The sequence below is a fragment of the Sciurus vulgaris genome (genome assembly GCF_902686455.1).
Source record: "Sciurus vulgaris genome assembly, chromosome: 2".
Lineage (NCBI taxonomy): Eukaryota > Metazoa > Chordata > Mammalia > Rodentia > Sciuridae > Sciurus > Sciurus vulgaris.
Genome location: NC_136462.1, coordinates 120,534,997 through 120,548,351, shown reverse-complemented (window position 1 = coordinate 120,548,351; position 13,355 = coordinate 120,534,997). Strand labels below are relative to the sequence as shown.

At 52.0% G+C, this 13,355-nt stretch overlaps 1 protein-coding gene across 1 annotated transcript in view; it reads right to left on the bottom strand.

The window, feature by feature from the left end:
• Window positions 1–13,355, bottom strand: part of CCDC33 (coiled-coil domain containing 33) — a 104,201-nt gene that overhangs the window by 26,681 nt on the left and 64,165 nt on the right. Inside the window, exon 12 of the mRNA XM_079127315.1 lies at window positions 7,539–7,733. Within this exon, the coding sequence (XP_078983441.1) occupies window positions 7,539–7,733 (195 nt within the window). The remainder of the gene's footprint in view (window positions 1–7,538; window positions 7,734–13,355) is intronic.

Below are 13,355 nucleotides of genomic sequence, written 5' to 3'. Positions count from 1 at the left end.
CGCCCCCAGAGCCCTCAGCTGGGGCTCAGGCCCATCACGGCAGAAGCCTGGGGTTGTGGGTGCCAGAGAATGGTCGGGAAGGTGGGGCTTGACTCCCGGCACTTTGCCCTGGCCAGCAGGGGAGAGAGCAGCTGGAGGAGGGCCACTGTGGGCCCTCTGGGTGGGCCTGAGGATGACTGCTGCCCACCCTGTCTAATGCCTGTTCTGAGGCCTCCCGGCTCTGGCCCTGGGTCAAGGCCGCTTGCCCCTCTGGACAAGTCTCATCAAGACAGGCCCCTCCAGCAGACGATGGCTTTCCTGACTGGGCAGTATCAGGCTCCCCACCAGCTCGAGGGGTGGGAAGTCGGGTAGGGAGGCAGGAGCCCACCCGAGACTGGGTGCTTGGAGTGGGGGAGGGGAGCTGGCCAACGGGGCTGGCTCAGCCGCTCACACACCCAGAGACAATAAATCGACAAACACTTAATCTCTCTGCAAATTGAAACGGAGCCGTAAATATCTGCTGCATCCCGGCAGCTGAGTTATGAGTCTCGTTTATTAATCTCTTTAGTCCCAGGTGATGGATGGAGGAGGAGAATGGCTCGCCTGAGACGCAGGGGGAGGGCGCCAGGAGGAGGAGGAGTCAGGAGTCTGGGAAGAGCCCTTTTGGAGAAAGGGTCAGGGGGAGAGGCCTAGGGGTTTTGTGTTTCTGTTTATTCTTGGCCTCCAGGGGCCCCATGAACCCAGCAGCTGTGAATAAGCCTCCTGCCCTTTACAGTTTCCAATGCATCGCCATCCACTCTCTGGTTAACTCTTCCTATGGCCTTAAGGGGTAGGCGGGAAGATAGTATTCCCTTCACTTAACAACTAGGAGGCAAGATCAGAGAGGTAGAGTGATTTCTCCAAGGTCACACAGATCTTGAGTGTGGGAATGGGACTCAAACCTGATAGAGCTGCATGGATGAGAGGAGGTGTTGGTAGGGGAGGTATGGGGCACATGTGTGGATTGGGAGCCTCATTTCTTCCTTTCCAGCTTTCTCCCCTCCCTCTCTCCTTTCCTTAAATGCTTGGTAAGCACTCTGCATGCAGAAGCTGGAGGAGGAAAAGGACAGAGCTGGGGGAGGGACAGGAAGGGAAGAGTGCTGGTGAGGGTTCTCAGCTGGCTTGGGACTGTGCATGCTCACACGGATTTATTTTTAGAATCCCCTCCCCCAGCACTAGTTTGCAGGGTTCCTGGCTCAGGGGCTGGCGGGAGTGCAGAGGAGGAGGGGGCGGCTAGAGCCCTGAGGTGACCCCTGCCTGCAGGCGCTGGGCTTGGGGGAGCAGCAGTGCGGAGGACGCTTGGTCTTTGTGAGCATATGATGCATACGTGCCATAGGTGGACCTTGGCTCCAGGTGGCCAGACGGGGTGCTGGGGTGCTCGGAAAGGCGACCGAGGGCAGATGGGCCAGACAGACGGGGCCATGAAGGCTGGGCAGGGGAGGCGAGGATGGTGTGGGGGCAGAAGGGGTGGGTGAGGGGTGTTTGGGGACTGGCTGTGGCTTGTGTGGGGTGGCCTGAAGGGGATGCTGAGTCAGGGCCATCTGTCAGGAGGCTGCTGAGGTGGGCACCAGATGGCTCTGCTCTGTCTCACTCTCTGTGTCTTTCAAGCTTTTTCTGCTGCTGGTGGTTCTGGAGAATCCGGGTCCCTGGTGGGCTCCTGCTTTCAGCCCTGGGGGACCTGCCTCCCAGGCTGGGCTCAGTGCCTGAACCCTGGTCCCTGTGAGGTCTGCCCACTCTGGCTTTGGCCAGCCCTGCGTCACCTGGACTGTCAGGTCCTCGCTCTGGCTGGTGTTCCTGCCACTTGTTTCCACCGATGCGGGCACTGTCCAGGGGAGCGCTGGGTCCCCTCTCTGGTGAGTACTGCCTGTATGCTGCACAAGGCCCCTGCTCAGGATGTGTCACCGGCCACCAGGCGGTGCTCAGGTTGCTGAGGCTGGGTCTGGCCTCCAGAGTCTACAGACCTCACCCTGGGGCAGGGGCCTAGGGGCAGGACCAAGGCTTAGTGCAAGAGCCCCAGGGGACTTGGGCACATTTGTTCTAACCTCCTCTACTGACCTGAGGCAGGAACTGGGGCCCAGAGAGGGGAAGGGAGTTCAAGGTCACTTCAAGAAACAGTGGGAACTTGTAAGAACCGGTCACAGCATGGAGCCAGGTGGGTCTGGCAGAGGTGTGTGCCCTGTGGCCTTGGGCGCTGAGGGGCAGGGGGTGTGGCAGCCTGAATGCCACAGGGGCATTTCCATGCCATTGTGGGTGATCCCCGGCCAGGTTTGCCAAGGGCAAATGGAGATGGTTGGTCAGCCTAAGGCCATGCCAAGAAGATAATGAAGACTAGGGGCGACAACTACACGGCCAGCCGCCTTCGCAGGCCCCTCACCTGTCCCGATGGATCCTTAGGGGCAGACAGGGCAGGGTGAGCAGCTCTCCTGTATCCCAGGTGGAAAAATCAAGACACAGGGACACAAGTGCTCCGGGCACCCCGGGACAGAGCAGCAGCTCTCTGCTTGCCTGGGCAGGAAGGGGGCCCTGGGATGGCAGGCCTGCCTCCTGGGGCCTAAGCCCCACTTCTGCTGCTGTGGGATGTAGGAGAAGCCACGGCTCTCTTGTCTTCTCTGTGCCCGTGGGGTCCTCTGAGCTGAAAACCACCTACCACCCTCAGGGCCAGGTTAAATAGGGTGGGGTAGGTGTACTTGAAGAGACCAGGGGATCCAGGGAGGGATCCTCATAGGGTCCACAGAATCCAGAAGGGAAAAGAAACAAAAGCTTATACTCAGAGCCGGGATGTGGGGATGGGAAGAGGGAGAGGGGGAGGGGGAGCTTTCAAAGAGAGAATGAAAGAAATGAGTTATTCAAGTGTAGGGAGGTTGGAAAAACTCCACTGAATCTTTAAACAACCCTTGTCAATTATTCATCTCCTGGTATGAGGGCCCTCTGGTCTGCCACAAATCTCCTCTGAGCATCGCGGAGGGAGGGAGGGAAAGAGCGAGCAAGTGAGAGGGTTTCAGAAAGAAATGGGGACAACCAGAGAAAGACAGAAGACAGACATAGAAACAGCAGGTAGAATGGTGGTGGGGGGTAGAGTGTGGGGGGATGGTAGAGAGAGGAAGAGAGAGGGAGGCAGACAGGAGAGCAACCCATGCTTGAGTTTCTGGATTGGCAACAACACTACGCGCACACTTCTTGAATAGCCACAGAACTGATCCAAAGTAAAGCCCACCTCCTCCAGGTAGTCCTCCTTGCTTTCCTCTGTTTTACTAAGGGCATATTAGGTGGGCCTAGCAGTGCTAGGTACATGTGGCTGTTGAGAAGGTACACTGTCCCAGTCATGCCCTGGCCTGTTTGTCCATCATCAAATAACTTCCTGTGTGGCTAAGCCTAAAGGTCTGGGGAGGTGGCTCACTTCTGTGTCCTGGGGAACTTCCAGTGCTCAGGGGCTCAGTTTGTCATTCCCCCATTCCCTCCCCTCCCTGGGGGATGCAGACTGGGCCCTGCAGGGTGGGGAGTTCTGGTTTTCTGCCTGACTGGAGGACTCTCGGTAGGTGTTTCCTAAGCCTTTGTGAGTGGAACTGGCCGCCTGGAGACTGGACAGAGCCCCCTCAACTCACCTGCTGTCATCCTGGTATTGGGAGACCTGATCTGGTGCAGTGCCAGGTGGGCTGGGGTGTCTGTGGTGGGGAGGAGAGGGGCTCACAGATGGGTGTTTGGCAAGTTGCCATGTTGGGGATAACCCTGGACACCTTGCCTTTGACATTCACTTATCGTGCTCATGACTGTCCCATAGTTGTCCCACTCAGAGGGAGGCACGTGCTTCCCCTCAGCTCTGCCAGGGGCCCTACGTTTGACCTCAGTAGCCTCACTCACCCAGGACCAGCTTGGCACCACACAGACAAATTGGCACTTGAACTTTCTGTGTCAAAGTCAGGTGTCTGGAGACATATGGGTGCATTTGGTGGGGAGCCCCAGTCAGCCCAGTGGGCTGTGCCTGTGGGTGTGGGACCAGTAGGCCAGAAGGCACAGGGAATGGCCGAGAGAGGCACAGACAGCATCCCCCACTCCCTCCTCCATTCCCAAGGTGCTCCTTTCTCCAGAAAATGTTCAATTTCCTATTAAGCCAGAGTAGGCTCTGGAGGGAATCGCAGACAAAATTGTTTCCTGGGCTCTGGGGACTGCACGTGAGAGTAGACCTAGACAAAGGCGCTCAGGATTCCGTCAGGTGATGCAGGAGGCTTACAGCTAAGCTGAGAGCCAAGGGGGTTGCTGGGGTCATCGTTTGGTTACTATGCAATTGCTGCCATGTCACAGGGCCACTGCTTCACTCACAGGCTCTGCTACTGGTGATTGCTTCCAGATTCAAGTCCAGGAGTCATATGCCTTGTAACTGGGCCATTGCTACCTGAGTATGTCCCAGGGCTCTTCAAGATCTTCTGTTGCCCTGTAACCATGTCTACAGCTTACACAACAGGCTCTGTACTCACGACTGGGTCACAATTACATCTTCCCACAGTGTAGTACTGTGTGACATCGTTCTACAACTGGGGTCTATTGCTAGGCAGCTATGCTCCTGTGATCCATGGCCATCTTCTATTGCTTGTCACTGTGCCTCTTGGTCACATGAGTTCATCCATTGCTATGCAATTATGTTTGGTTGCTATGGAACAGTGACCCATTCTGCAGGGCTACCTGTGATGGTCATGGAGCTGTACACTGTTGCTACCCACCCACATTCTATTGCTTGTCACTGGGCTGTACCGGCTGCACGAATGTATGTGTCTTGGTCCTGCTCTGATTATTCTGGGCTCTGGCCTGTAGGAGTTGGAGTGGGAGCTGGGTGTCCCAGCTAGGACAATATGTCAGGGGTGGGAAGAGCCAGCAGGGTAACCAAGGTAGGGGTGGTTGAGGGGCAGGGAGAGGATAAGGATGAGGATGAGGAAGTGAAGGATGGAGAAGGGGAGGAGGCAGAGGCAGAGGTAGCATGGGGTGGGGAGAATCAGGGGTGAGAAGGTCAAGGACAGAACCAAGACTAGGGTGGGCAAGGGAGAGGTGAGACCACTGCCCTGAGTTCTCTGAGTGTTTAAGGGACCCAATAGTGCCAGGTTGGCTGAGCATGTGGGCCATGTGGCTGTCCAGTGTTTTCTTGGCTAGATGCAAAGTGGCTAGGGGCAGTGAGATCAGAAAACCTTGGGCAGGTGTGGTCCCACCTCTGGGCCACCTAGTGGCCACCCTTGGTAAAGTGAAGGGATGGGCTAGAAACTTGAAGTTTCCTTCTAGTGCTCTGATGTCCAGCCAGGGGTCCCATTATGTTGCCAACAGGCATTAGCCAATGTCTGTGTTAGGCCAGGCCTCAGCAGAGACTCAGAGCCCAGGGACAAGGCTTCATTGTGCACTTTAGTTCTAGGCCAGATGGTGGGAGCTCAAGTGGACATGAATTAATAGCAAGCCAACAGACAGTCCCTGTGGCTTCACTAGGAATCCAGCAAGAGGGAGGGAAGGGATTGAGGAAACTTCTCTCCAGGTACATGGCACATTGGTGAGAGTGCCAGAGGTGCTGTCCCGGTGGGCATGCTTGAGTTCCACCATTAGGCCAAACTCACAGCACCTCTAATAGTCTGTGGGCATGGGCAGCCCAAGCCCCTCATTGTCACCTGAAATTCCCAGAATCTTGCCTGTCTTGGTGCCTTTGTGTACGTCCTTCCCTCCTCCCTCTGTCACTCAGTGGTTACTCTTGCTCAAAGACAGTTCCTCCTAATGGCTAACCTTGATTTCTCAGGCTGCAGTCTAGTCCCCTGTCTTTTGGTGTAATCCTAAAGAGAAAATCAAGACTAACTGGCCCACTGCCCATGTTATAATATCATTTCAGATATTTACAAATAATTGTCTAAATTGCCCAGCTACCAAATCCATCCTATATTTAAAGGCCCCTTCCTCTTCTGCTGGTTTTGCTATCACATTTCATAAACACAGTGAGATACCAAGCCAGCCCTTCCAACCCTTTCCCTGCTTCACTTCCCCCAAACAAATCTATAGCATTATATATAAATATCTCTAACCTAACCCAGGCCCCCAGACATGCTGCTCTCAATGCAGACAATGGATTCTTTGCCCTTTAGACTATAAGCCAGAGAACTCTCCCATGTAAAGCATGAGAAGAGCGGCTGGGGACTGCTCCCACCTTGGTGATACAGGGTGTGGTGCTTAGGCATTGGACATGAGAGGTTTGTCCAGCCAGATGGCACTTGATGTCTGTGCTCCCAGAGACGGAGTGATGCAGGTGTTGAGGCCTGCCTGCAGGGATGAGGACAGAGGCGTGACTGGTGGCCCAACCCTGAGAGTGGGGTGAGGGCAGGAGAATTGCCCTGAGCTCTCCGCTGCTCTCGGGCAGTGGCCAGGGTCGCCTTTCCCCTTTATTCCTATTTGCCTTTCTCCTTAGTTGACACTTTTCTTTCCCTTTTTCTTTCTTCTCTGGCATTTTTGCTACTCCCCCCAGCCCCATACTGCTGCTTACAGGCAAAAGAAGGTATGGATGGGGGTCCCGGATAAGACTTTAAGGGGCAGCAGGGAATTGGTTTATTCATGCTGCCCCAAATCTCCAAGGACAAGATCTGAATCTTTATTCTCAATGCAATTTATGGCCATGCTGGAAATGGCTCCTGAGAGTGGTTTCCCCAAGGGGCAGAGGTGAAAGGAGGGAATTGCAGAAATAGCCCACGAGAGGAGAGCTGTGGTTACCACAGGAAGTCCTGCTCCTGGTGGGAGGGGACACGAAGCAGGTAGCAACCCTTTCTATTCGTCTGATGTCATAAGTTCCAGAAAGGTGCAGAAATGCCAGGGGTAGATGAGGAGGCTGTCAATGGAGGGGGACAGGTCCTGAGAGGAGGAGGACCTGGGTTTCCTACTGGGCCAGTGGCCTTTTCTGGGGCCTTTTCTCAGGATCTTCTGGAGCAGCGTTCCCCATGGGATCCGCTGTGGAAGAAGGGAGGAAGCCACAAATGAAGTCACCCATGGTAACTAGGGCAGTACCTCCTCTGGGGACTTTGATTAAACTGTGTTTTGGGTGGCCTGTTCTCCAGCTAACTGCACCAAGGGGCTGAGATTCTGCAGTGACTCCTCCCCATGCCAAAAGTCCCATGATCAAGGACAGATACTGTGCCTAAAAATGGTGTCCTCTTGTCTTTGAGCACCAAATTCCTCTTCTATAAGTTACAACTAGTCTCTGGGGGGGGGGGGCGGGTTTCCCCCTTCAGCTGATAGTGACTTGAATAAATGGAACCCTGGGTTCCATAAGTGTTGCTGGGGTTTGTTTCAAAAAAAGTCACATGAGAGTTCCATTCAAAAGATGAAGAAACTGTTAAAGGATGAATCCATGCCTTCCGTCAGCTTGTCTTTGGGGGTGCCCAAAGACCCCCTTAACAGGAGTGCTACTTGCTGCCTCAGGGATGAACCAGTCCCAGAGGTGGCCCTTGAGTCTCCTTCCCGTGGTCCTCATCATTGTGCCATCCTGCCCTGCCCAAGGGAGGGACACTCACCATGTCATGGGGCATCTCTGGAATCTGAGGCTCTTCCTCTACATCCTTAGAGGTGGATTGACTGGAGTTCATTGTGGAGCTCATGGTGGCCTCAGACCAGGACTCGTGGATGATACCCAGCTTCTCATCTAGGATCTTGGGGTCCAGGATGGGCAGAACACTGCTGTTGTTTGGTGTCAAGAAGTTTTCTGGTCTCTGAGAAGATGCAGAGAAACTTTGGACAGGCCCTTTCTCTGTGTCTTGTGTTATACCCTAAGTCTCCCAATCCTCATGGCTCAGAAGGTCAAGGATGCCTGACTCCATGTTCGGTCTGCCACAGTCCCCTTGCCCACAAGGTCCTGGCCACACTGTCCTGTTGTTCTTCCTACAATCCAAGCTCTTCCCTGCTTCTGAGCCTTTGCATCTGCTGCTCTCTCTACCTGGAGGGCCACATGGATCTTACCACAGCTGTCCCTGCTCATCATGCAAATCTCAGCCCAGACAGACATGATGTTCTCAGCAAAGCTTTTGAGATAGAGCCCCCTACTCTATCTAAAGTAACCCCACTTCCAATACACTTTCTATTCAGAGTCCCATTTTACTCTGCTCTTAGTACTTACTCTGCCAGAAAATTAACTTTCAAAAAATGGCTTACTTGTTAACTGTCTGTCTCCCTCCCCTGGTGCCCACACTAAGGCATAAATTTAAGCAAGGACACATTGGATCCTTGTAGGTGCTCAATAAATAAATATGCCACCCATCTCTCCCCTACTCAGAAGCTTCTAAAAGTCCTACACTTTTTTGACACCCTTTGCTGTGTAGACATTTTCCATTTAATCTCCTTTATCATTGTTCAGTCTTATCACCATCACAGTCTCTCTCCTCTCTGTATACTCCCATGGGCCTCTTCCTCTTCAAAGTTCTGGCATGACTATGGCTCTCATCTCTGTTTGTCTCAAGTTGGGCCCTACTGCATCCCTTCCCCTGCAGAAAGCCTTGATGCCTCTGCCCACACTTGTTTGCAGTTTTTCTAGATTCTTCCAACCCATCAGTTAGTTATCTGTGCTTTCACCTTGTTCTCTAGTTCCAGGCTTGCTTGCTATTTTTATTTTCTTTACAAACATTTTAAGTTCATTATGCTTTGGGACATGTCTGTGCTCCCTTTGGGGATGGGTTACTGTAAAGCTGGTTTGAAATCTGTGGTTAGTTCTATACTCTGCCTGTTCTAAGAATCATGCAGTCTCAAGGTTTGTAGAAACCTTAAAGGTAAGCTAGTCCAAACTCACATAGGCTGTTGGGATCCTCTCTTGGTTACATGCAGATACTTTGTTCCAGGTCTAGTATTGTGCTAGAAGCAAATAGAGGAATAGGCATAGCACCAACCAGGACACATGTGCTCAGGGTAGGAAGTGCCCAGTGCTTGACCCTGAACACCCAGAGTGAGAATGAGTAGGGGTGGATCTCTCTAAGTGGATCCACGTATAGGGACTAGATGAGTTAGGACAAGAATTCTTTACTTGACCACTGATAGCCTTTACATGATTCCTTTATGTGCTATAAAATTTGGTGTGTAATTTGGTCCAAATATATTTGGACTTGAGTCAGTAGACTTAGGAACAGTCATACAGGTATACAGTCATCCAGTCCATTTTGGGCTCCAATCCCCCCTCCCCCCCGCCCCTGCCCCAGAGCAAATGGATATAAAGCAGCTATACAAAGTCTCTTGGAATGGGAAGAGGGGGGAATTGGGTGACTCTGAGGCTGACTTTGGCAGATCACTGATCGCATGTCCTAACCAGGACTTCTGGGCCTGTTTTGTCCATAAGCATCAGTCCTGGCTGTCTCACTCAACTACTTCAGAAACTATCCTATGGATACACTCAAGGTAGCATCTGAATTGGATGATTTAGGACTTTCTGGTTGTGTGTTTTAAATAGAGAAAAGTACCATCCCTCTCTCCTAATCAGAACTGCTGAAACCAGATTGGCTGCAGAGGGAAGCTATGAAATGCATATTGGATGGATGGATGGATGGATGGATGGAAGAATGAAGGAAAGAAGGCCACCTCCCCATTGGCCAGGTAGCCCCTGGGGCTTGATATGCTGATTCAGGACCTGTAATGATATTTCTCCTCATTTCCAGGCAGAAAGCCAATTTCAATGCCCGGGATTTCATAGACTGCCGTCTAATCCAGTTAGGGGAGGAAGTAGAAGTAATGAAATCAAGAGAGGTCTCCAGAGGTGCCCCCATCATTACTGAAAGCAGGGACAATTGCTGAGGAAGTTCCCTCCCCCACAGCCTGTTTCCTTGCTGTCCACCCTGTGTGGCCCCAGCACCAGCTAGGTCAATTCAGTGACCCAGAGCTTGTTTACTGAGCCCTGGTCAGAGTTGGGCACTCACCAGGTACATTTATGCGGATTCTGATGTTTACTATTTATAATTAATTTCATCACAAAGATATATTAAAAAGGAGCCTAACCTTTAATCCAGACCAGTGTCTTCACCTCATCAGTTTCTGGTGGGCAGGAGGTATTATGAGGAAAGGCAGAGTGTCCATGGGTTTTATGTTTTCTGCCCATCCCACCCCCAGCAACCCTTCCTGTAGTCCCTGCCAGACTCAGGGGCTCTACTGTGCTCTGCTCTCCCTCATGGACCTTGTCTGTCCACACAGTTGCTTCATGCTGTACCTCCCACCCTGCAGGTCTTCTGTGCACACTTCTGATCCTCTGTCCCATTCAACTTTGCCAGGATCCATCCTGGCTTGGGGTTTGGAGGCAAGGTGAGTGGGTGACATATAGAAACATCTGTAGACCTCCAGCAGCACAGGCCTAGCAGGGGAAGCCAGGGGCATTTGCTGTCATATGAGGTGCAGGGCACACAGAAGATCACAGTGCCTAGGTTTTCCTAATAGTTCCCTTTCTTTTTGGCCAACATTGACCCTTGCAACTCCTTAGATTCAGTCTTTCCACATTTTGGGGAGGGAAATGTGTTTTTACCTTCTTGCTCCTAGTGGAAAGGAGCTTATCTGAGACAACGGGGAGGGACCAGGCTGCTGGAGGATGGGGAGAGGGTGAAGGCTGAGAGATGAAATTCCTCCCTATTCAGGCCTGGCCTTGCCTTGTTCTCTTTCTTCCAGGTGAGATGGGGGTTGCTGGCCAACCCCCGCAATCCTGTTTATTTTCTCTTCTAGTTGGCAGGCCCTGCCCCACCTTCTGGGGCAGCTTGGGGCTGACAAGTGGCCCCTCACTCTGTTGCTGCGTGGATGCAGCACATCCTGCTTCATTAGAGTTATAATTGGAGACTGACTTTGAAAGCTCAAAGCGATGCACAGGCCATGCGCTAGCTCAGACTCAGTTCCCAGAGCACGACTCCTTGGCTGCCACAGCCGCCCACAACACATGTGAGCACCATGGTGGGGAGAAGATGCCCTTTCAGACTTCCAGCCCTCACTGTTGCCAGCAGAGCTGGGTCTGTTGAGACAAAGCAAGCCAATGGCATCCCAGGATTGCAGCTTCTTAGGTCATCTGTCTCCCTCCTTCACCCAACATCCTTTGCTTCCCTCCTACCCCTCCAACCCCTAGGTCCCTGATCATGCAAAATGCAACAGCTCCAGCCTGCCCTGGCAATTACAGAGTAGCCAGACTGCAGCTGCTGTCCTTGGTGCTGAAAATGCCCGCCTTCCGGCCGGCCGGCCTGCCTGCCTGCCTGCCTGCCTCTTGCCCCGCCCTGAGCCTTCTAGCTGGAGAGCACATGCTCTTAATTCAATTAGCTGGCCCTGAACCCTCCCCAGGGAGCCTGGAGCGGAAACTGACAAATTCTGTTTAACAAAGACATTTGTCCCCCGCCCCACCGGCTTTAGGCTCTGCTCTTCTGTATCCCGCTCATTAGGTATCTAACAAAGTGCGTCCCAAGAAATCTGCTTCCAATCGCTAGTAATTCAGGAGGCCTGATGCAATTTTCTCCCTGATAAGGGTGTCTCGCCCGCTGGCAAGCGCCATAATGAGCCCTGTGCAGCGGCTCCCCGATCAGTCACTGCTTTGTCATTTCCTGTGGCCGCAGTTGTAGGTTCTTATCTCTTCAGCTGTGGGCAAGGCTCAGACAACAGGCCCTTCAAGAGGGCTTGCTGCCTTCCCTGCACATATGCCTCCTTTATGGTATCCTGCATGGTCTTGCAGCTGTGGTGGAGGAGTTTGAGGCCAAGTTTGTCTTTCAGTCTACAAGGGTCCCGGTGTTAATCCTCACTGGGGCCATCATTTATTTCCCAGAAAATGGTGTCAGAGTGTTAATCCAAAAGCAAGTTGTGGGGTCAGAGGAGGGAAGCCACTGATAAAGATTTTTTAAAATTCTGTCAGGGGTTCTAGTATTAAACAGAGCCCTGCCTGTGGTCCAGTGGATGGACTGTGAGTTCACTCATTAGCCTGAAGCCTGCTCTTTCAGTATTTAATCTTTTCTCTTGAGTTCCCCCTATTCACATCTAGAGAGACTTTTATACAACATATAGGTCAGACCACATTCTACTCAAGGAACTTCTTTAGCATCACAACACTTTTTGACAAAGTTCAAATTGTCTATCCTGTCATCCAGGCTCTCCACAATTTAGGTTACACCTCATCTCCAGTCTCACTGTTCACTTTAACCCCATACGTCCCATGGGCTCTAGTCACTGTCAAGCCTGTGCAAAGTCACATGTCTTTGCACATGCAGGTCCCTTTGCCTGATGCACCTTTGCCTTGTCAATTTCTAAGCCACCATTTGACACAGGGTTCAAACCATACCTCTTTGTGATGCTTCCCCTAATATGTGTATGCTCAATGTACCTATTTCAACTAGAACCTTCTTAGCAAGATGGTGGTGATAATCTGTTGGAGTGCTTTACTGTAAGGCGTAGGTTAGAGATCTAATAAATGGTTAATGAACTCATACATGAATGACCTTAGCTGTGATACATCTGGTTTGGCTGAAAGAGGTCTAGGTTAGGGTGGTCCACCTTTGGGATGGGGAGAATCACAAGGTCAGACCCACATTGAGAAGTTTGGTCTGGAAGCCTATGCCCTGTCTCCCCATCTTTCCCTGCTCCCGCTTCTTCAGTCTATCAATTATGCATTGGCTTGTAAGGAGAGACTGAACTGGGGAAAGTCCAAATGTCCACCTTTTCAGACATTCCTACATCCTGACTTAGTATGCTCTGCCTCTCAAAGGGAGTTGCAGACTCACATTCCCACAGCAACTGAGGTTCTGTGGCTGGTGATGAATGTGAGATTAACCTGCATCAGGTCTCCTGAATTACAATGACTGGAAACACTATGGCTCTTTTTGTCCTGCCCTGGTCTGGGAAGCAGGGCTTATTTCTTTATCCCCTCCACAGCTCCCAGGGTACACTGGGAAGTCCAGCAAATCTGGCCTCTAGAGAAAGAATTGTCTCTTTCCCCTTTCTTCATTCTCTAAAAAATTGCTGTGAAGTCAAATGTGGTGTTGGTGATGTTAATCTTCAGCACTTGACAAGGCCCCCTGATGTCCTTATGGATATGAAGCTGGTGGAGCAGCTGTCATGAAAGGTGAGTGCTGAGTGATGGATTATTGGGGCTCCAATGTCCCCCCTCCTCCAGGAGCCCTGTCCTCATCCTTGATAAGTTCATCATGTTTGTCAGCAACTTCGGTGAACCGTGTTAAGAGCTCCCTTTACCAGTGACTGTAGGACACTGTCCTGGGCATGGATCCCCCTCATTCTGTTCTCACTGTATCCCTGGCTGGTTGGGACAACCTCTTTTACAGATAAGGGAATGAAGTGAAGAGTGACCAGAATAAAGTACAGGATCCAAGCCTAGGTCTGCGGGTGTG